Below are 23971 nucleotides of genomic sequence, written 5' to 3'. Positions count from 1 at the left end.
CGAAAGAAAGGTTGAACAGGCTCGTAGTAGGGGTTGCAACAATTTCAGCAGATCATTTTAGAAAGAAAGGGTCCAGATTGTCTAGCCCGGCTGATTTGTAGGGGTCCAGATTTTGCAGCTCTTTCAGAACATCAGCTGACTGGATTTGGGAGAAGGAGAAATGGGGAAGGATTGGGCGAGTAGCTGTGGGGGGTGCAGTGCTGTTGACCGCGGTAGGGGTAGCCAGGTGGGGGAAAAAATGTATAAATTGATTTGCATTTTAATGAGGGAAATAAGTATTTGACCCCTCTGCAAAACATGACTTAGTACTTGGTGGCAAAACCCTTGTTGGCAATCACAGAGGTCAGACGTTTCTTGTAGTTGGCCACCAGGTTTGCACACATCTCAGGAGGGATTTTGTCCCACTCCTCTTTGCAGATCTTCTCCAAGTCATTAAGGTTTCGAGGCTGACGTTTGGCAACTCGAACCTTCAGCTCCCCCACAGATTTTCTATGGGATTAAGGTCTGGAGACTGGCTTGGCCACTCCAGGACCTTAATGTGCTTCTTCTTGAGCCACTCCTTTGTTGCCTTGGCCGTGTGTTTTGGGTCATTGTCATGCTGGAATACCCATCCACGACCCATTTTCAATGCCCTGGCTGGGGGAAGGAGGTTCTCACCCAAGATCTGACGGTACATGGCCCCGTCCATCGTCCCTTTGATGCGGTTGAAGTTGTCCTGTCCCCTTAGCAGAAAAACACCCCCAAAGCATAATGTTTCCACCTCCATGTTTGACGGTGGGGATGATGCTTTTGGGGTCATGGGCAGCATTCCTCCTCCTCCAAACACGGCGAGTTGAGTTGATGCCAAAGAGCTCCATTTTGGTCTCATCTGACCACAACACTTTCACCCAGTTGTCCTCTGAATCATTCAGATGTTCATTGGCAAACTTCAGACGAGCTGGTATATGTGCTTTCTTGAGCAGGGGGACCTTGCAGGCGCTGCAGGATTTCAGTCCTTCACGGCGTATTGTGTTACCAATTGTATTCTTGGTGACTATGGTCCCAGCTGCCTTGAAATCATTGACAAGATCCTCCCATGTAGTTCTGGGCTGATTCCTCACCGTTCTCATGATCATTGCAACTCCACGAGGTGAAATCTTGCATGGAGCCCGCCGAGGGAGACTGACAGTTCTTTTGTGTTTCTTCCATTTGCGAATAATCGCACCAACTGTTGTCACCTTCTCACCAAGCTGCTTGGCGATGGTCTTGTAGCCCATTTCAGCCTAGGTCTACAATCTTGTCCTTGACATCCTTGGAGAGCTCTTTGGTCTTGGCCATGGTGGAGAGTTTGGAATCTGATTGATTGATTGCTTCTGTGGACAGGTGTCTTTTATACAGGTAACAAACTGAGATTAGGAGCACTCCCTTTAAGAGTGTGCTCCTAATCTCAGCTCGTTACCTGTATAAAAGACACCTGGGAGCCAGAAATCTTTCTGATTGAGAGGGGGTCAAATACTTATTTCCCTCATTAAAATGCAAATCAATTTATAACATTTTTGACATGCGTTTTTCTGGATCTTTTGTTGTTGTTATTCTGTCTTTCACTGTTCAAATAAACCTACCATTAAAATTATAGACTGATCATTTCTTTGTCAGTGGGCAAATGTACAAAATCAGCAGGGGATCAAATACTTTTTTCCCCCACTGTATATATAATATATATATATATATATATATATACATATATACACACATATATATATATATATACACACACATATATATATATATATATATACACACACACTGCCGTTCAAAAGTTTGGAGTCACTTACAAATGTCAATGTCCTTGGGGTCACTTACAAAGTAACATCAAGTTGATCAGAAATACAGTGTAAATATTGTTAATGCTGTAAATGACTATTGTAGCTAGAAACGGCTGATTTTTAATGGAATATCTACATAGGCGTACAGAGGCCCATTATCAGCAACCATGACTCCTGTGTTCCAATGGCACGTTGTGTTAGCTAATCCAAGTTTATCATTTTAAAATGCTAATTGATCATTAGAAAACCTTTGCAATGATATTAGTACAGCTGAAAACTGTTGTTCTAATTCTTTAGACTAGTTGAGTATCTGGAGCATAGTTGAGTATCTGAGCACTGACTTGCCTAGTTAAATAAAGGTTAAATAAATACAAATCTGCATTTGTGGGTTCGATTACAGGCTCAAAATGGCCAGAAACAAATAACTTTCTTCTGAAACCCATCAGTCTATTCTTGTTCTGAGAAATTAAGGCTATTCCATGTGAGAAATTGGCAAGAAACTGAAGATCTCGTACAACGCTGTGTACTACTCCCTTCACAGAACAGCGCAAACTGGCCCTAACCAGAATAGAAACAGGAGTGGGAGGCCCCAGTGCACAACTGAGTAAGAGGACAAGTACATTAGAGTGTCTAGTTTGAGAAACAGATGCTTCACAAGTCCTCAACTGGCAGCTTCATTAAATAGTACCCGCAAAACACCAGTCTCAACGTCAACAGTGAAGAGGCGACTCCGGGATGCTGGCCTTCTAGGCAGAGTTGCAAAGAAAAAGCCATATCTCAGACTGGCCAATAAAAAGAAAAGATTAAGATGGGCAAAAGAACACAGACACAGAAGAACACTGAGGAACTCTGCCTAGAAGGCCAGCATCCCAGAGTCGCCTATTCACTGTTGACATTGAGACTGGTGTTTTGCGGGTACTATTTAATGAAGCTGCCAGTGAGGTATTTGTTTCTCAATGTACAGACGAATCTAAGTTTGAGGTGTTCAGATCACAAAGAAGAACATTCGTGAGATGCAGAAAAAATGAAAAGATGCTGGAGGAGTACTTGACGCCATCTGTCAAGCATGGTGGAGGCAATGTGGTGGTATGGGTGTGCTTTGGTGGTGGAAAAGTGGGAGATTTGTACAGGGTAAAAGGGATCTTAAAGAAGGAAGGCTATCACTCCATTTTGCAACGCCATGCCATACCCTGTGGACGGCGCTTAATTGGAGCCAATTTCCTCCTACAACAGGACAATAACTCAAAGCACAGCTCCAAACTATGCAAAACTATTTAGGGAAGAAGCAGTCAGATGGTGTTCTGTCTATAAAGGAGTGGCCAGCACAATCACTGGATCTCACCCTATTGAGCTGTTGTGGGAGCAGCTTGACCGTATGTTACGTAAGAAGTGCCCATCAAGCCAATCCAACTTGTGGGAGGTGCTTCTGGAAGCATAGGGTGAAATCTATTCAGATTACCTCAACAAATTGACAACTAGAATGCCAAAGGTCTGCAAGGCTGTAATTGCTGCAAATGGAGGATTCTTTGACGAAAGCAAAGTTTGAAGGACAATTATTATTTCAATTAAAAATCATTATTTATAAACTTGTCAACATCTTGACTATATTTCCTATTCATATATTTCCTAAGCCCTCAATGGTGCTGCCCATGCTAACACTGCCTTCTGGCCACTAGAGGCCTCTATCATTCTCTATGATCCCGAGGACCTTTAGGCAAATTTGTTGAGCATGAGGAAAGACACCTACAAACAAAGTTTCAATTGTCTAAGGGCGGCAGATATGAAGGTTTAAGTGAGACTGCTTATAACACCGCCACCTATAGGCCAATCGGTGCCATTCTTTTTGACCAAGTTACTCATGGCCTCTAGTTTCTGTGCCAAATTAGAAAAAAAAACATGTCAATCTATGCTTGAGTAATTTGACCAAAGTTTTTATAATTATGCGGTTGAATTGGCTACAATGGGAAGTCATAGTCGCAAACCAGTTGGCTTCACTGTGAACTTCTAATAAATCAAAAATGTCCTGCGGTCTTAAAGTGACATTCATTAATTAGCAGAAATATGGGATGGGTGACCTCTTGTACCGCTCAGTTCGACTTTGGTAAGGTCAGTTGGCTTAGGCTGCTCCTGCCAGTCACGGTTAGGGGTAGCCAGTCTCTGAATGGAGGGTTGAGGAGTCTGACAGCGAAGTCAGTGCAGAGCTGTGTCCAGTAGGGACAGAGTCTGTAGTGTGTCTGTATAACTGGAATATCCTCCTATGATGGTGCAGCATGCCCTCTTCTGAATTAGTACACACTTTTATCCAAAGCGACTTGCAGTCATGCATGCATACATTTTAACGTATGGGTGGCCCCAATGGGAATCAAACCCACGACCTGTGGTGTTGCAAGCGCCATGCTTTGCCGACTGAGCCACAAATGTGTTGTCACTGAAGACCAAAAGTAATGTTTTCCTTGTAGGACCGAATAGATTCTTCAATGAGCTACAGTTAAAATCATAGATCACTTTTAGCACACATTGAGATTTCAAAAGCCTTTTATTTGGAATCCTAAATTCATTGAATTTAGGATTTCAAAGCAAATTGCAAGAAGTGTATTAAGAGGTCATAGTGCAACATTTATTATTTTATTTTGGTAACAGTTAATATAATGATATATTATGCATTGATTCAGAAGATCACACCGTAGCAAAGGAGAAAGATCAAATCTATCAACCCAGAGACTGCCATTCATCCCAACTGGTGAAAGACGAAGCGATGGCACGATAAGGTGAGCATTTCCTGTCACTTTTTCATCTCCAGTATCCCACTTCCTGGTCCTCTCCGCTTTGCACTGCAGATGTTGCAAAACTGGACTCCAGGAATCTGAAAGTGAAAAGCAAAAGCCATATTAGTCCTTAGTCTGCTGCTCTCATCTGAAAGTCCATATGGAGTGAGAAAGAGAAGGGGAGATGATGGGGGTAGATACTTACTGTTCCAGGAGAAGGTAAACACTCCTTGTGGAACATGTGTCTGCAGTGGAAGACAGCCACACTGAAGTTCTGAGCCATGTCTACAATAAAAGGAGCAAATGCATTAATGGACAAATAGGAATATTTTGAAGATAAATACACATAACGCAGAGGATGAGAGGACTAAAAACTAGAGTACTAATGGTCAATAGCGAATTGGAAATAGGAGTTTCAGTTTCAGTTCAACATCTGTTTAGGATCTGTGGAATGTCACTCCTGAACTCAGAGCAACATGTGCTACGTGTGCCACCTTGTCATTGGTCTGTACATTGAGTCAGGGGCAGGATGCTTGTTATTTGGCCATTGGCCAAGTTGTACTACAAGGACTTCTGATTGGCAACCCCAGGCTAGGGTGGGGGATTATAAATGGCATCCTGTTCCTTTGTTCGGTGAGGAAAAGCTGAGGACAGGGGAGACTGACATCTGAACATCTATCTATCTCCCAGCATAACATCTTGATTTGTCCTCTCTGAATAAACCTATTTTTCTCCCCCTGATTTTGTGTTATTGAAGAATAACATAAATTGCTAACAGATGTCTGAGACTAATTCAGCATAAAATAATCTAGCTCCACCCAGCAAGCCTCATCAGATTAGTTTATTAGCTAGAGCCATTACTGAATAGAGGTGTGTTTAATAGCTTAAAATATAATGATGGTAAGAAACATCCCAATTATAATACTGTAGTGTAGACACTGTATAACAATATAAAACATAATACTGTATAATGTTAAAGGTAATCCCACCTGATGGTAATATTGATGCATGACAGGATTCACAGATGCTCTCTTCTGAAAAAGACAACAATAACACGGTTTAAGTCAATCTTAAGCAGTAAACATTAACACATATTCAAACTGACCATCTACCCACCATCCACTCGGACTCCTCTCATCTGAGTCCTATGCATCTTTTGGAGCAGGGAGAGCGAGTCAGCCACTAAGATTTTCTTACAGCCCTCCCGCAGCAAGATCTGAGATACAGAGAAACAAATAAGAGAAGAGGTAAGGTTGGACTGTTCATCTGTTGTTACGGTGATATTCTAGGTGCAATATGTGATGGCTGATATTCTGACCTGCAGGTTGTAGTCATGTAGGATCTTGACTAGAGAATCTCGGAGGTTAGGAATCTCCATTCCCTCCTTTATGCGGTGGATGAGCAAGATGGGATCCACATGTGTCCCAATGTTATTAAGGAGACCAGTAATGAAGGCTTGAGAAAGAGGGAAAAAAAGAGGAACTTAAAATGACAGTGATGGAAACACTATGTTGTAGACCTGCTTATCGTATTAGTCACATGCGCCGAATATACAACCTTACAGTGAAATGCTTACTTACGAGCCCCTTACCAACAATGCAGTTAAAAAAAATAAGGATAAAAGAAATAAAAGTAACAAGTCATTAAAGAGCCACAGTAAAATAACAATAGCGAGACTATATACGGGGGGGGGGGGGGGGTACAGGTACAGAGTCAATGTGCGGGGGAACCAGTTAGTTGAGGTAATATGTACATGTAGGTAGAGTTATTAAAGTGACTATGCATAGATTATAACAGAGAGTAGCAGTGGTGTAAAAGAGGGGGAGAGACAATGCAAATAGTCTGGGTAGCCATTTGATTAGATGTTCAGGAGTCTTATGGCTTGGGGGTAGAAGCTGTTTAGAAGCCTCTTGGACCTAGACTTGGCACTCCGGTACCGCTTGCTGTGCGGTAGCAGACAGAACAGTCTATGACTAGGGTGGCTGGAGTCCTTGCCAATTTTTTTGGTCCTTCCTCTAACACCGCCTGGTATAGACTGCAACCAGTCAGGATGCTCTCGATGGTGCAGCTGTAGAACCCTTTGAGGATCTGAGGACCCATGCCAAATCTTTTCAGTCTCCTGCGGGGGAATAGGTTTTGTCGTGCCCTCTTCACGACTGTCTTGGTGTGCTTGGACCATGTTAGTTTGAAAGTGCTTGTGTATTCATGTGACTTACGTGGCTTATCAATGGAATAGGAGATGAGATCCTCCCACAGCTCAGCGTCATCCTGCTCCTTAGCAAACTCTATGGCCTTGTCCACATCCTCCAGTTCCTCCATGATCATCTGAAGGGCCCGTCTACAGTTCCCCATCCTGCCTATGAGTGGCAAGTAACAGTGGGTCAGTTTCCTCAGACCAAATGAAGTCAATTACCTGACTGGCTGGTGGTTTAGTTCAGCTTGCCCGCCCCCCCCATATCTAGAAGCCTTTGTAACAATTTATAAAGCACTTATGAGCATTTATAATGGCTTATTCATGAGCGTTACGAACATAAACTGTACGGGGACACTTACTGAGCAGGAAGACCGTCTCCTCCACAAAGTTTCTCTCCTGACAAATCTCCAGAGCCTGAAGGATTGTGCACGTAAGATGATTCATCATGGTTCTAATATATCTGACATACTTGATAAGATCATATGAATGTCAACTCAAAGAAATGTACTTCACGGACATTTGTATTTGAGCGCGCAGTGTGAAAGTGTCTCTAAGTACCTTTTCTAGTGGGCAGTGGATGCTGTCCCTCAGGAATGGCAGCAGGTTGGGCCGATCATACTCAGCATACAGGCCAATTTGTCTCTCATGGTACCGCCGACCCTTGTGGTGGTCCCTCTTGAACAGTTTGTGTAAGTACTAAAGGAAGGGGGGGGGGGGGGGGGGGGGGTGCATTGTAAAAGTCATACAATTTCACAGGAAACGAGAAACTTTAAAATCGCGAAAAGAACTCGTAAAGTGCGACTCACAATGTGTAGCAGCTCAGGTCTGTCCCGGAGTTCCTCCACTACTCTGTCGGTCTGTAGCACATCGAAGACAGAAACGTGGTTAGCAGGTTTTTTGTATTTTATTTGAAACTATGAAAGATCAAGGGTAGCAAGGTACACATACCGATATTTTGTCTTCATTATCCAGGAGCATGTCGACAGCTTTCTGTCAACACAAATCAACCCATTCTTCAGACGGGGATAAACACAAAGTGACTTATGACCTTTATGGTCTTCCAATCCAAATGCATTAAGAGGTGTGCAAGGCACGATGACTCAAGGCAAAGGTTTCCCATGACTTCTGCACAGCTTAAAGCACTCCAAAGACAGACTTAAAAAAAAAAGGCAAGATGATGTTACTATTCAAGTAAGGACAAGTATACACAACACAGCTATACAGGTGCAAGGTCCCATGATACAGCAAGGAGTCGACTTTATCAAAAGATTATGCATGATGTTCTGGCTACCCACCTCTTTATCAAAGTCCATGAGGAGCACAATCTTGTCTTCTATGGAGGAGAAGAGGTTGTGTTTGTGGATCAACTGGTAAACATCTTTATGCCTCAGTCTCAGGTAGATCTCCAGGGCTCGGTCATACCGCTGGTCATATGTATACCTGCGTGGACATTACAAAGACACATTCTTAGTGGCATTTCAAACGCTCTCAATTTATCAAAGGGAAATGGACATTGCAACAATTGAGAGGTTATGATGTCAATCCACATTGTGAAACCAGTGGAGAGTCACTCACAGTTCAGCCAGTGTGGTGAGCAGGGTGCTGTTCGTGGGGTCCTTCTTGAGGTGGTCGGCGACTGCCTGAACAATGGTCATGTTATTGTAGAGCTCTCCTGGCCACTCGCGGATCAACGTGGCAAAGCCCTTGGAGGGAGAGAGAGAGAGAGAGGTTGCAGAGAGAGGCTGGGTAAATGAGTTCATATTTGCCGCTACTATATTTGGTTCTTCTTCTTGAGTACTTGATATAATACTACAACCCGGCAGTAAGAAGAACATCAGGAACAGACAGACAGATATACCTCATAGTCCGTCTTTAGAAACTCATTTAAGATCATCTCATATATGGCAGGTCTGAGACGCAGGTCCCCTCTGGGCAAGTATTGGCTGATGGCCTGGAGAGGCAGAGACCAGAGGAGGACAAAAGGAGACGAGAGAGAGTTATACGAGTATATATGGGGAGGAGAAAATGAGAGATACTTATAACAGTTAATACTGAGGGCAACACAGAGTATTGTTACTTCTAAAACTTGCTTAGTGTTTAATGCCGTAATTTATCACTTTTTAGGGCCGGGATGACACCCGTGTCGCAATATGGCAAAAAATGAAAACACGAAGCAGACAAAACTCTTTGGTTCTTTAAAACCTGCTGTATGTAAAATATTGTGTGCTATAGCTTGGAAAATAAATACATTTGACTGGATGACAACATAATGATGTTTGTTTTCAACATTAGGGGTGTTTTCCTAAAGTTAAATCTGCTTTGTGTTTGGTTTCCTTGCCACGATACTGAGGAGTATCGCGAAAACAGGTATCGTCCTGGCCCTATTACTTTGCAATGTCACAAGGTGAACTGACTCACCTTCAACTGCCCAATGGTTTTAAACCTGTACACCTCATTCTCCCAGAGTTCCATGTTTTTACCCAGCACCTTCTGACACTTCCTGGATTGAAGAGAACGAGAGAGAGAGCGAGAGCGAGGGGAAACAATCACTTAATCTACTCCTTGTACTGGTATTTTGCAGAAGAAACACAACTGAAAGAACTAAAAGGCTGTAGTACCTGGCAGCGGTGTCGTAGTCACCCTTCTCCACCAGGTGATTTATGTAGGCCATCCCAATTTTCTGATTAGAACAGAAGAGAAACTCCATTAGGGAACAAAACATGAGTAATGGACTGTGTCTTCTGTCATTTCATCAAGTGTTGAATCTTCTGTAGTTTCATCTGGTGTGTACCATGTGATTTTAACCAGCTGAGAAGACAAAGGTTACTTTACTAACCTTTGCGTCGTTAATTTGCTAAAGCGGGTTGACTTATGGTGGGATCCGGTAAAATACATATGTGTAGGTAAAATAGGAGCAAGAATAGAGAGTGAATAGCACTATTCAAGGTACGAATAAAACATGACCAATGCCTATACAGTACCTGGACTTCATGGCGTTTAACGTTCTTGAAGCTGATCTCAGCAGCCATCAGAGCTTCCTGTATAATGCATTATTACCCGTTATAAGCACGCATATCTTCTAATGTCTTATAAGGTTTATAATATGTACCTCAATGCAACACAATTCCTGAAAATCTGCTCTCAACTGATCACTGAGAAGATACTGTACAACGCAGGGAAATACTGAAATCCTCATACCAAGTCTGCTTGATTGGATCCTTAAAAAAACACTGACCTCATACTTCTTCTTGTCCAGCAGCCAGTCAATGTGGTCATCCTGGTCTCTCTCTTTGGCCACCACAATGTCTTTAGGGCTGATGATGTAGAAAAGGGATTCTCCCACGGAATGTTCTGTTGACACGAGGGTACAGGACAGAGCATGTGATCTATCCTGCATAGTAGGTTAAAGTAGCTAGAATGTGGAAATGCAGACTGTCTCTCGGAGTAGTGTTTGCCGGGGGGGAGGTTTCTGACTGACTCACCCAGCCGGTAGTCTCGACACTCGTTCTCCTGGAAGTTGCGGACAGTCAGGGCGTCTGATGAGATCTCCTCAAAGCCCTCTGGGAGAGGCTGGATGATGTCCAGACGAGGCCGCGCTCTGAACTCCTCCTCCTGATCAAACACACACACACACACACACACACACACACACACGTAAATATGTCGACCAGATCAACATTTAAATATCATGTCTGTGACCACTTAAGCCATTCCATCACACAGTATCTACCCAAACAGTACCATGTGGTCAGAGTTTTCCTTCACAAAGTACAGGTTGACCAGCTGGTCTGCTAGAGGCGCCAGTCCACTGATGAAGAACTCGGTTTCAAACGCAGACACTGCCAAGAGAGAAGCCCAAATGACTCCACATCACCTCCACATCCTGTTACAGTAAAGCCCCACAAAACATGTCGTTACATTAATACTGTGACTAGTACATGCACGCCCCGCCCTCACCAATTTCCACATAACGGCTAGGAAGGTCTCTCATCTCCGCGTGGTCCCTCTCCTTCACGGCACAGATCTTAACGGAGGAGCCCCAGCCGATGATGAGGGTGGAGTTGTCTTTCCAGCACAGACTGCACGGGTACATATCAGGCCGCAGGCTGACGTTATCCCGTAAGACGTTGGTGATCCGTTGTTTGGTGCTGATGTCATAGATTTTCACCCCCTGAAAGAGGCCAAGACAAACAGAGTATATTCACTCTTTGCATGTCTAACGCCCTACGCATTTCATGTTTGTGACAGACATGTCAACGCGTCTATTTAAGATGACACGCTGTATGATGCAACAACAAAAAAGACCTGTATCTGAAGCTTTGACTGCTGTCCTTACCACATTGTTGGCCCAGGCGATGAGATTGGCCCTCCACTGGATGTTAGTGATGGTGCCCTCCCCTTCGTGCAGAGTGGATGTCTTCCAGCGGTTCAGCCAGTTCCTCTCATACAGAAGAAGCTTGGGAGAGCAACATAAAAAAAAAAACATTTCACATCAGAACCATGTGCCATTAATATTCAACTTACCACCATGATTCAAGACAGGCACAAGCAACCGTGTCCTTAGAGCAGTGGCTTGTGGTTCTTGTATTTCCACCACTAGAGGGCAGTAGAGCACAGGGACAGGAGGACAGTCTGTTGTGTCAGTGGGTCTCCCAGAGTGGGAGGATTGTATTCAACTTGAGCTTTATCATAAATATTAAGTAAACAGACATTGTCTTTCAACACCGTCCAGCGCAGCTCAGTGAGCAGACATGATCTCATCTTTACCTGATTCAACGAACTGATCAATGTTTATGTATGACATGATGTGAGTAAAGAACTGGAAGGGTAAACTAAAGACGGCATGAAAGATTGTGGTCTTCATACAAGACTGACAAAATCAATTCTCGAGAACCTCATTACTTCAGTAGGTTTTGACGGCCTACGTGGTATTTCTCTGAATCACCGATTCTCGTCAACGGCTTTGAGACATAACGATGGCTGTAGTCCCCCTTTTCTGTCGGCTGTGGCTTCACCTCAGAGAAGGCCATATACATAAAAAGCATCTCTCAGTGTCACAGTCATACAGATGGATGTACAATAGCCTTTAGTTATTATGAACGGGGGGGTGGGTTCGGCGATAGGGAGACAGCCCCAGCCTTTAATTCAACAGTCTGGAAATGTTAACAGTTCTCTCCACAAAGAGAGGATATGACACTGGAAGAACTGTGGAGACGGAATTGAATTGCCTTTGACAGGATGTGGCTCCATTTGAGCCTTATTGATTTTCCTCACAGGGTGCTTTACGGAGGGTCTTGAGCACACGGAGAGGGAAGAAATCAGTACCAATTGTGAGAAAATGGAAAAAATAACACTAACAATCAGCGTTTTATAAGTCGAGCAGCTTAAACACTTTCACCGTCGCCAGTGTTGTAGGTATGTAGATAACTTTTTTCATCCAATGTTGTTGGGGGGATTGTACCGTACTGTACAGATGTTTTGTCTGTTGTGCCATTTGCACTAAGTGGCGTTGCGGCAGACTGCAGTCTTTGGCAATGGAAAGGGAACATTAGTACCTAACATAAAGTGTTTTCTGAATCTGAGACACATTTATGGGTATGTTAGAGGAGAGACTGCTGTGTCAGCCTACCCGGGACCCTAAGACTATGGGTCCTCCTGATAATGACATCTATTTGGTGTGCTTGTGAAGCACTGCCTTTCAAACACTGTTGAGCGAGCAGCACTTTGTGAAAATGGGCCGCTTGCCCCGGAGTGCACTCCAGACGAGAGACAGGGGAAAGTAGGAGGCTTTCACACCAGTCAACAAAGGCCTGTGTGTGCACAGCCATCAACCAAGCACAGGGGGGGGGCTCAAGTGAATCTGTTTCACCAGAACAAAATCTATATTCATTATTTTGAAAAGCAACGGCTAATTTATGCTGAATATTTGTTAACTAAAACATGAATATAGAGTTCTGTACACATTAGCTCATCCGCAACAGTTTTCAACTACACTCCTGCTAACACTTGAGATGGGCTGTATACTGTACCCACATTGAAAAATCCCTTTCAATCTCACCTTGTTGCCTCCAGTGACAAATTGTTTGTAGTTTGAACTGCTGAACCGAGGGTGTAACGCCACCACCTGGAGGATATGGGAATTAGATCAATTTAGAACGCATACAAGTTATGGTGCGGGCTATTATCATACCACCCGGTACATATACTCTCAACTTGTCATAAAAGTATGACGTTAAAAGAATATTGAAATCTGCTTACTTTGACAGGACAGTCAAAGTTCTCATGGAAGCCTTCCCTTGTGTAGAGTCCAAACACTTGAACCTGCAATAAAGACATGATAGAATGACAAGAAAGGATAAGTCAGTATAGTATGAAATGAAAAATAATGAAACTAATATATATAAATGTTTTTCCAACTTATTCCTTCAACCTAGTTTACAGGGTTCATTGAATAGACCAGGGTCTTCGGGCAAAATACATCTCTGTCCCCAATTAACGTCTGTCCGCAGCTGGTCTGGGAGCAGTCAGAGTTACAGAGTCACTGTTGTGTAAGAAGGGGGAGTTCTGGACAGTAAGACTTTGATTGGATCACTGCTAGCCATCTGCCGGGTCACCAATTAGTGGACAGGTTGATTCTCTGAACCCTCCGGTGCTTTGATACCAGGTTTTTACCACAGCCGCAGTTAGCTTAGCTACAGCAATATCTAATGCAACAATTATACTGTGCCACAGCTTGACTGTCCGCGAGTCAAAAAATGCCAACGTAAACAACATCACGGCCTTTGCACTCTCAATCTTGAATCGCATAGACGATTCTGGATTATCTGAAAGGATTGACATGGATTAACGGCAAACTGAATTGGTCAAGGATGAACAACTGCGGTGGCGCCAATTTTAATTGTCGGCGCAACTTTCAGTGTCGACAAGATCTTGTTTTGCTGCTGGAGTGCGTGTGAGGGGGCGATATCAGAGAGCATATCTGGACTGCAGGATCCATGAAGGATGGTAATAATGATCAGGAGAGGAGAGATAACAACAAGGCAGAGAACACTGACAGGGTATCCATAGAGATCTGATGACTGACAGGCAGATGGATGGGAGAGTCGTTCCCCTCACAACACGAGCACCGAACATGTGCTTGTTCAAAATCCCTAGAAATGTGTAGATTTACGAAAGTAAACAGGCATGAAGAAGATACAGCTTCTGGTTTGTAAATCTTCTATGAGAACGTGGGCACAGATTTCTAAATTACTTTTCTCCAGGTAACAAGTTCTATTCAATCCTAAATATGAACAGGAATATTCTTTGCTTTTGGAATTGATGATAGGAGTTCATTAAATTGTAGAATTGCAAGTGGAAAGGGGTAAGTGGAAAGTGATGTTGAACGTCAGAATGTGTCATGCATACCACCTAATGGTGGTGCAGAAATCTAGGATGCATCCCAAATGGCATCCTATTCCCTACATCAGCGGTAGGCAACCCTTTTCCTGGAGTGCCGCAGGATCTTGTTACAACTAGGCACCACACCTGACCATCTGAGCTAATTGATCAGTTCAGTGATTGCCTAAATTCAACACACCTGGTCGGTAAGATCACAAACAGGAAGTGCTCGCGGCACTCCAGGATCAGGGTTGCCTACCCCTGTCTTACATAGTGCACTACTTTTGACCAGAGCCCTGTGGGCTATATAGGAATAGGGTGCCATTTAGGACGCAGCCCTCCTTTATGGCCACCAGTTCTGAGCAGAGAGCTAGCTCTCACCTTGCCGTCCTCAGAGCAGATCCCAACATGCTCTCCGCTCTCATCTAGGCTGATCTGGTTGATCCTCACTGGACTCTGAGGAGAGACCGCAACAACATTGACACTAAATGACTGGGAAAGTTCTGAGGCAGAGAGCAAGTGACTCTTTTTTGGGATTGTGTGGAGTACTTACAATTTCAAACTTCTGAGTCACATTGCCTTGGATGTCCAGAAGGAAAACTTTCCCAAAGTGAGTGCCCAGCGCAAGGAACTGAAATGGAATGAACCTGAGATTAATCTTTAAAACACCTGGGAACAATCCAAGATTTTTGCAAAAATGTTATACTGCCGAAAGCTGTGGCAAGAGGATTAAAAATGCACCCTGTCTAGCGTAGCTGAGGGAGGCGGGTAGAGAGGGGTGGAATCAGTTTGCTCTGGGGCAAAAACTGTGAAATTACAGGGGGAGGGAAAACCCTATTTATTAAAGCAGACAGTGTGAAATGGTATTTTGTCTCTCAAATTAAAAGGGTTAAACATAATAAATGCACTGTACATCTGGCTTCTCCTCGCGTCACCAGCAACCCAACCACCGCCTCTCCTGCCCACCATAAAGCTATTATTTTCTACAGAGCAGAAACTGGCTCCCCATGTTTCCTGCTTCTGCCACGTATGAGAGTATGTGTGTGTGTGTGTGTAGGTCCACTGGGACAAGAAATTATAAAAACTGGGTGACTTTTTGGCATTAGATTAAGTGTGCATTTTTCCACCCAGGCCCAGCTTCAGACCCTCCCCCTAATCCCTCCCTCCCTCCCCCCATCCCCAGGCCTGCGTGTGCGGTGAGCCCACCATGCTTCAGTGCAGTCTGTAATGAAATGCTTATATTTACAGGCACAGCTGAGCATGTCAAACAGAGCCCCTGCAATCTCCCCAAATAAAATAACCAAAAATAAATAAATAAAGGGGTCAACCTTGCGAGGCGGAGTGACTTTTAAAAGGATTTATCAGAACGGAATTGTTCAAATTAAATCCCGATTCAGGCACTTAAAGTATGAGGCAACATCAGGCAATGCGGGGTGTTGGTGGTTTTAAAGGTGCTGGGGGTTGGCTGGGTCGGGGGCCTGTGTGACAGTGCAGGTACTGTAGCCCGCAGGAGGTAGGTACACAAGCACAAAAACACTGGTAAGATAGAGAGTCAGATCAAATCTGGCATTTCAGCACAGCAATGTCTCGTCTCTCACTCTGACACACTTGATTTTTTTTATAGGATGAAAAGAGGGAGAAAAAGGGGGAAGAAAATCCTCAAAGTAAAAATAAATACATGAAAATCAATAGTGGCTAATAAAACATCAGGTGAGCAGACAGAACCAGGTATGACTCGTCCTCTGTTCAGGCGTGCATGAGTGCACTCGGTGCCATGACGATTAGCCATCCAGGTCAGAGTGGCCCACGGAAAAATAGCAACATTCAAAAAGAGAAGAGGGGAGCGAAAAGATGGATGAAATGGAACAAGGGAAAAAAGACAATGGCTGGTGGCTGCTGATGTGTGGTAGGTGAGAAAGGAATGGCCTGCCTCTCCATTCTTTACAGAGAGAATGCCAATCAACGTTGAATATATATCAAACATGTGCACAAACAATTACATTTGAAATCTATTTTCGTTTAGCCTGAAAAGCCCTGGTGGGTTAGGATCTGTACCTTTTCATGGACAGTCATACAGCTGGCAGCATCCTTTTGGAGAATTTCAGTCACCCCATTGGCCAATCGTTCATACTTCAGCTTAGGCTCCTCCACACTGTCCTCCTCCTAGTTTAAAGAGGGATTCAGACGAAACAATCCAACATGATTCATCTATAATATACAGACTATTACACTGGCACAGATTCATGCATTTACCTTGCTGACAGGGAATGGGAATTTTGTATGGAATTTATAGAATTTCCATTCCCACTCCCTATCAGCAAGGTAGGGAATTCAATACATCTCATTCAAAATTCCCATTCCTTATCAGCAAGGTAAATGTTTCTAGATACACACAGTCACACAAATGTCAAAGGTCAGTCAACTCTCCACCTGTAACCAGATCATCCAAACTCTCTACTGCCTGCTTCCCACTGTCCCAGGAACTGAAATGGATTTACAGCCCTCCCTAGAATCCAGAGAATATGCGCTGCTGCCATATTCTCCAGTGTACATTTGCGGTCACAGCCGGAATATTCCCCATAACCCAGTTTATAACCAATGCTGCATAGACTGTGGCCGCCTATATGGTGCATCAACACAAAACAAAGACTGCTATTATCAGCACTATGGCAGAAGGTGAGGGCTTGCAACGTGTGGAGAGAATGTCATTGCTAAGAACCATCCTTTCCCACTCCACACCGCCATGTCCATTTCCTGTTTATTCCCATTGTGAAATTTCTAATGCATGTGCATTTGTCACGGTTAACCGAGCCATAACACAGAACAACAAACTCTTGCCCCATACAGAGACTACATGCACTGTTTTGCAGACTTTTGTTAGTGTGGTAAGTTTCCTTTCCTTTTCTTTTTTAGGCTGATGAGGCTCTACCACATCAACACATTTTTAAATTAATAAATATTCAGTAGGGAATGCTAAATTAGGAGTCTGACAGAAAATGTATATCACAACAACCCATGAGGGGAAAAAAATTGAGGGAATGTGAATCGGTCTACAGAGCATGGGCCAAGAGACTAGTGGGAGCATCTTACTTGGTTCCTATCTAGTAATCTCTGGCAAAGCCTTAAACACATAGACTGCACTCTCACTGCCTTCATCAAGTTTGTCCGCTGACAACCCAGCGACGGAGACAGGCGAATAGCAAACGGACAAGCTACAACACAATAACTAAATAAACAGGGCCTTGTAACAATTCAAAGGGGACATACAATCATGCAGTCCCAGGTGCTTTTTTTTTTGCCTGTCAGTGTTTGTGTGTTAAAGTAGTAGAGCGGACTGGTGATAGGGGGCAGCAGAATTTTCATTTACTGGTTGAGATTTCTTTCCTCCCCCCCCCCCATTCTGAATTGTTTTTCTTTTGGGGAGTAGGGGTGGAATTGTTCAATGTACTGGCTGTTCCTGACATTTCATTCTCTGTATCATTTAAAGAAAGGCTGCTCCTCACCCTAGCAGTCTGGCATGCTATATTTTATTTAGCGCTTCGCAGACACAAAATTAAAGGAGCTGGACTATATAAAACATATCCAAAAATGGAAATGTTTGTTGCAACAGTGTACTTCACAACCGCATGCATCTCTGACACGGTCAGACATGGTATATTCTGCTGTTGATCCAGACTTTTTTTCTCCACAACATGAAAACATCCAGAAAATTCCATAAGAACATTTCTCTAAATCTGCCGTTTTTTCTGTAAAATAAGAGGTTGCTGTATTATGTTTACAGGTGGGGATAGCGTCAATGCAGACAGCATAGATGCATAGATGTTTGCACAGCCTAAATGAATGAAATGTCTTATTGTTTGCACGCAACACTTACCTCAGACTCATCTGTGGATTCTTCACTTGGTTTCCTGCCCTAAATTACACGTGTTTATTAATGGACCGGGGCAAGACTTTACAATCTGCTAGAGCAAACTCATTACATGCATAATAAAGCAATAGTACAAGAGTAGCTAGGAAAATACTGTTAAGTGTTATGTTGTCTTTGTTTACATTGTTTAGCAATGTCCAGGCATTCTCTATTACAATGCATGGTTGCACACGAGGTCGCAAATGCAATTAAACCAGTTACACTTTTGAATTATTTCCTAGAAAACCGATACATGAAGATAAAGTCGATTGAATTGACTGCAAAACATTGTGGTAATGTCTGACAGACAAGATGAGGCTTACCTTCTCCTGTACTTCTGCCATGATGATTGGAAGATAAAGCAAAACAGCGTTCTATTTGCAACTATCCATTAGTCAATTTAGATATTGAGCTAATGTTGCTCAAAAGAAAACTAAACGAATTCACCAAATGCCAGTATATTCACAAAGCAGCCCCTTGTTGACAAACGTAACGGTGCCAGTCATAAGAAAAAATCACATGACAGAAACCAGAAACGTGTGGCATTATGGGTCTCAGAGTTTTTTTGTTGCCAAATGGACTGCACCTCCTCCAGTCTTCACTAGCCCAGTAGTTCTCAAACCTCGGCCCAGTGATTCCCAGCCATTCCATGTATTTAACAATTCCAGAGCTAGCACATTTGATTAATCTTGTCAGCTAATTATCAAGCCCTTGAATCAGGTGAGCTAGCTCATGGCTACAACAAAACTGTGAAATGTCTGGGAGGCCTGAGGAGAGGTTTGAGAACCACTGCATAGCCTACTGCAAACACATATTTGCTGCTGCTATTACTACTACCACATATTTACTGCTGCTATTACTACAACGACTGTGTGGCTGCTGCAATTATACTACTACTACTACTACTATTACTACTACTACTACTACTACCAAAAGGTTGCTGGATTGAATCCCAGAGCTGACAAGGTAAAAATATGTCATTCTTCCCCCGAGCAAGGCAGTTAACCCACTGTTCCCCGGGCCGCCGAAGACGTGGATGTCGATTATGGCAGCCCCCGCACCTCTCTGATTCAGAGGGGTTGGGTTAAATGCGGAACAGACATTTCAGTTGAATGCATTCAGTTGTACAACTGACTAGATATCCCCCTTTCCTTTAATTCTATAATACTGAAAATAGGCTAATAAAAATAGTCATATTTAGGGCTTAATTCCCCCAATGTATTAAACTAAAACACTTGTGCTCTGTAATGTCAGATACAGGTATGGGTGTGATATCAAGACTACCAGACTATCATTGGTCTTCCATCTTTAAAGGTGAGGAAGTGAAAACTTTACCTGTGTATGCTGTGGCTGTGGTATGCCTTTTTAACCTCTATATCACTAGGGCCCAACTCCTCAAATCGAGCTGCATCTTGGTTAGAGATGGCTTTACCTCTTACCTCTTCTATCCCACCGCATCACTAGAAGAGGGACCTGCTGGGAAACAATCAACACATTTCTCTCAGATCTGAGTGATTCTCGACAAATCAATACTCCATGCTGGTCTACTGTGAACACGAGAGGCTTTGGCCCTGCAGGTATCAGAGAAGGAACATTTGTTGTCACCTTGTCTTAAAAGCACCTCATAAGCACATATTTCCCTTTTATATTTCTATCCACTTCTGGACATTTGTAGGCTACCAAATCTGGGTTCTCCAAGGGTAGGCCTATCAATGTCTGTCTGTTGAGTCTATGTATACTGAACAAAAATATAAACACAACATGTAAAGTGTTGTTCCCATGATTTATGAGCTCAAATAAAAGATCCCAGAACTTTTCCATATGCACAAAAAGCTAATTTCTCTCAAATTCTGTGCAGAAATGTGTTTACATCCCTCTTAGTGAGCATTTCTCCTTTGCCAAGATAATCTACAGTATCCACCTGACAGGTGTGGCATTTCAAGAAGCTAATTAAACAGCATTATACAGGTGTTTACCATAAAATGTTTACCAAGTGGGACATCCTGTGAAATGTTTCGGTGGTCAACATCAGGGCCTGCTCTAGCATTTTGGGATACCTAAGTGAGATTTGGTTGTCCCCCCCCCAACCAAGCGGGCACATTTTTTGTGTGTCTCCTCTTGACGTTGGAGAGAAATTTACGTTTTACACAATTTGTCATGGGGCGGATTTTTTGGTTACAATTTTATAACAAATTTCATGCAATTCTAATAATTTTGCTTATAAAATTAATTTTTTTTCAGTTTTAAAGCAAGCTTTCTGCTGTCGTGTGCCTTTTACTGAGGAGTGGCTTCCGTCTGGCCACTCTACCATAAAGGCCTGATTGGTGGAGTGCTGCAGAGATGATTGTCCTTCTGGAAGGTTCTCCAATCTCCACAGGGGAACTCTAGAGCTCTGTCAGAGTGACCATTGGGTTCTTGGTCACCTCCCTGACCAAGGCCCTTCTCTCCCCATTGCTCAGTGTGGCAGGGCGGCCAGCTATTGGAAGAGTCTTGGTGGTTCAAAGTTCTTCCATTTAAGAATGATGGAGGCCACTGTGTTCTTGGGGGATCTTCAATGCTGCATCATTTTTTTGGTACCCTTCCCTAGATCTGTGCCTCGACACAATCTTGTCTCGGAGCTCTACGGACAATTCCTTTGAACTCATGGCTAGGTTTTTGCTCTGACATGCATTGTCAACTTTGGGACTTATATAGACAGGTGTGTGCCTTTCCAAATCATGTCCAATCAATTGAATTTACTACAGGTGGACTCCAATCCAGTTGTAGAAACATCTCAAGGACTATCAGTGGAAGCAGGATGCACCTGAGCTCAATTTCAAGTTTAATAGCAAATGCTATGAATACTTATGTTAATAAGATATTTCTGTTTTTTTATTTTTTATAATTTCACAAAAATTTCTAAAAACCTGTTTTTGCTTTGTCATTATGGGGTATTGTGTGTAGATTACAATTTTTTTTTTTTATATATATATTTTATAAATGTTAGATCAAGGCTGTAATGTAACAAAATGTGGAAAAGTCAAGGGGTCTGAATACCTTCCAAATGTCCTGTATGCATTTCAATCCTCAGTCTTACTATAGTAGGGCTTTAACTCCCCAAATTGATGCAAACAGAGAGCTGCATCTTGGTTAGAGATGGCTTTACCTCTTACTTCTTCTATTCCACCGCATCACTAGAAGAGGGAACTACTGGGAAACAATCAACACATTTCTCTCAGATCTGAGTGATTCTGGACAAATCAATACTCCATGCTGGTCTACTGTGAACACATGAGAGACTTTGGCCCTGCAGGTATCAGAGAAGGAACATTTGTTGTCACCTTGTCTTAAAAGCACCTCATAAGCACACATTTCCCTTTTATATTTCTATCCAATTCTGGACATTTGTAGGCTACCAAATCTGGGTTCTCCAAGGGTAAGCCTATCAGTGTTGCCTTTGTGTTGATTCTATGCATTTTTTTTCACAAATACAGAGCAATATTCAGGATAACAAAGTAAACTTACTTGAATAATAGAAAAAAAGGACAAAAACTAAGTAAATAAAAAAAAAGTATATACATGAACAGACTATGATATGCAAGCAAATTCACTCTTGTAAACAATGCAATTTGGCATTTCTGTCAGCACATGACGTCATGAAAACTGACCTGTCCGCTCCATAAAAATACAAAAAAAAGTAAATAAAAAAAGTATTTTCACACATTTTTCTGGCTTGAAATCAATCATTATCTTTGTTGAAACGGAAGGTAGTCCATAGTAACCTTTGCAATAAGTAGCCTAGTATAAGTTGTATCCATTAATATAGATTCAAGTCTTTCAATGTCATTTGTGAATGGTTATATACGTAGTTGTTATGCCACATTTTAGAACCTAGCTCAGCTGTTTACCGAGAAAATGTTTGTCATGTGGGACTTCCTACTCTTAAATGTTTTGGTGGTCAACATTGCCAGATGAAATCATCTTGTTAAAATACTATGAAACACCTGTCTTTTGTGTCAATAACAATAACATACATTGTAATCTCTATAATCTCAAATTAAATAAACAAACATTTGAGGAAGGTCTATGAATTTTATTTGGTGCATATAATGACATCAGCACATAGGCTAGGAATATTTGGCCATGACCTAGGCCTACATTTGTGGGCCAATTCTCCAGAGTAGTGGGACATAATATACTATAATTTTTGTTGCTGTTGTAAGTTACCCCTTTTATCTCCAAATTTTAATTATGTTCTTGTCTCATCGCCGCAACTCCCGAAGGGGCTCGGGAGAGGCGAAGGTCGAGTCATGCGTCCTCCGAAACCTGACCCGCCAAACTGCGCTCCTTAACACCCGCCCGCTTAACCCGGAAGCCGGAAGCCTCCTTGTGTCGGAGGAAACACCGTTCAACTGACGATTAGAGTCAGCCTGCAGGCGCCCGGCCCGCCACAAGGAGTCAATACAGTGCGATGAGCAAAGTAAAGCCCCCCCGGCCAAACCCTCCCCTAACCTGGACAACGCTGGGCCAATTGTGCGACGCCCTATGGGACTCCTGATCACGGCCAGTTGTGACACAGCCTGGGATCAAACCCGGGTCTGTAGTGACACCTCAAGCACTGCGATGCAGTGCCTTAGACCGCTGCACTACTCGGGAGGCCCCGGGACATAATATATTGATCAAAAAATATAAACGCAATATGGAACCCCTTCAACAATTTTGCTGAGTTACAGTTCATAAGGAAATCAGTCAATTGAAATAAATTAATTAGGCCCTAATCTATGGATTTCACATGACTGGGCAGGGGCGCAACTGGGGAGCCAGGCCCAGCCAATCAGAATGAGTTTTTCCCCACAAAAAGACTTCATTACAGACAGAAATACTCCTCAGTTTCATCAGCTGTCCGGCTGGCTGGTCTCAGACGATCCCGCAGGTGAAAAATCTGGATGTGGAGGTCCTGGGATGGCGTGGTTACACGTGGTCTGTGGTTGTGAGGCTGTTTGGACGTACTGCCAAATTCTCTAAAACGATGGCTTATGGTAGAGAAATGAACATAACATTCTCTGGCAAAAGCTCTGGTGGGCCTTCCTGCAGTCAGCATGCCAATTGCATGCTCCCTCAAAACTTGAGACATCTGTGGCATTGTGTTGTGGCCATGTATTGTCTCCAGCACAAGGTGCACCTGTGTAATGATCATGCTGTTTTGTCAGCTTCTTGATATGCCATACCTGTCAACGGGGTGGATTATCTTGGCAAAGAAGAAATGCTCCTAACAGGGATGTAAACCCATTTATTTCAGCTCATGAAACATGAGACCAACACTTTACATGTTGCATTAAAATTTTTGTTCAGTATAGATGCCAACTGTTTTGATAATAAATAACTGAGTAGGGTATTATAATAATGTACTGCCTTTAGAAACACTTGTTACAGCCATTCCCTGCAAAGTAGAGCCTTGAGAGCATTATGCATCTAGTATAATATATTAAATAAGGTAGCCAACCCACACAGCTAAGTTAACTATATTAGTCAAAATGAAATCAAACTGTATTGGTCACATGAGCTGAAATCAACAGGTGTAGACTTTACCGTGATATGCTTACTTACAAGCCCATTCACAACAATGCAGAGTTAAAAAGTAAGACAAATGCTAAAAAATAAAATAAAGGAAAAAGTAACACAACAAAATAACAATAACAAGGCTATATACAAGGAGTACCTGTACCGAGTCAATGTGCAGCGGTACGAGGTAGTTGTAGGTACATGTAGGTAGGGGTAAAAGTGACTAGGGAATCAGGATAGATAATAAACAGAGTGTCAGCAGCGTGTGTAAAGAGCGTGCAAGTGTGTCTGTGTGACTGTGTGTGTGTGTTTGGCGTCAATATGCATATGTGTGTGTTTGTGTATGTGTATGTGTGTGTTGGAGTGTCAGTGTAGTATA

General features: G+C 42.9%; 1 protein-coding gene across 1 annotated transcript; it reads right to left on the bottom strand.

Moving 5' to 3' along the window:
- Window positions 1–4404: 4404 nt before the first annotated feature.
- On the bottom strand, window positions 4405–18578 carry vps41 (VPS41 subunit of HOPS complex). Its single transcript, XM_029756002.1, has 28 exons — window positions 18375–18578; window positions 18019–18057; window positions 16200–16307; window positions 14698–14775; window positions 14526–14600; window positions 13023–13085; window positions 12823–12888; window positions 11101–11220; window positions 10722–10935; window positions 10506–10603; window positions 10247–10376; window positions 10000–10115; window positions 9746–9802; window positions 9383–9444; window positions 9183–9264; window positions 8623–8715; window positions 8340–8467; window positions 8060–8204; window positions 7713–7754; window positions 7571–7621; window positions 7323–7460; window positions 7124–7178; window positions 6787–6927; window positions 5889–6025; window positions 5687–5786; window positions 5560–5604; window positions 4776–4855; window positions 4405–4668 (listed from the first exon to the last, which is right to left on the bottom strand). The coding sequence occupies exons 1-28, from the start codon at window positions 18393–18395 to the stop codon at window positions 4588–4590; spliced, it is 2565 nt and encodes an 854-aa protein (XP_029611862.1). The 5' UTR covers window positions 18396–18578; the 3' UTR covers window positions 4405–4587.
- Between the last annotated feature and the right edge of the window lie 5393 nt (window positions 18579–23971).

This window comes from Salmo trutta, chromosome 6 (assembly GCF_901001165.1).
Source record: "Salmo trutta chromosome 6, fSalTru1.1, whole genome shotgun sequence".
Classification (NCBI taxonomy): Eukaryota; Metazoa; Chordata; class Actinopteri; order Salmoniformes; family Salmonidae; genus Salmo; species Salmo trutta.
The sequence above is the reverse complement of the archived record's forward strand: the minus strand, read 5'-3'. Positions and strand labels throughout refer to the sequence as shown.

Coding starts and splice junctions, on each gene's coding strand:
- vps41 (XM_029756002.1), bottom strand. CDS start 18,395: ATGGCAGAAGTACAGGAGAAG. Junction 11,221..12,822: donor TTGTCACTGGAGGCAACAAG/GTGAGATTGAAA, acceptor TGCTCTCCCAAG/CTTCTTCTGTATGAGAGGAA. Junction 7,622..7,712: donor ATAATGAAGACAAAATATCG/GTATGTGTACCT, acceptor GATGTGCTACAG/ACCGACAGAGTAGTGGAGGA.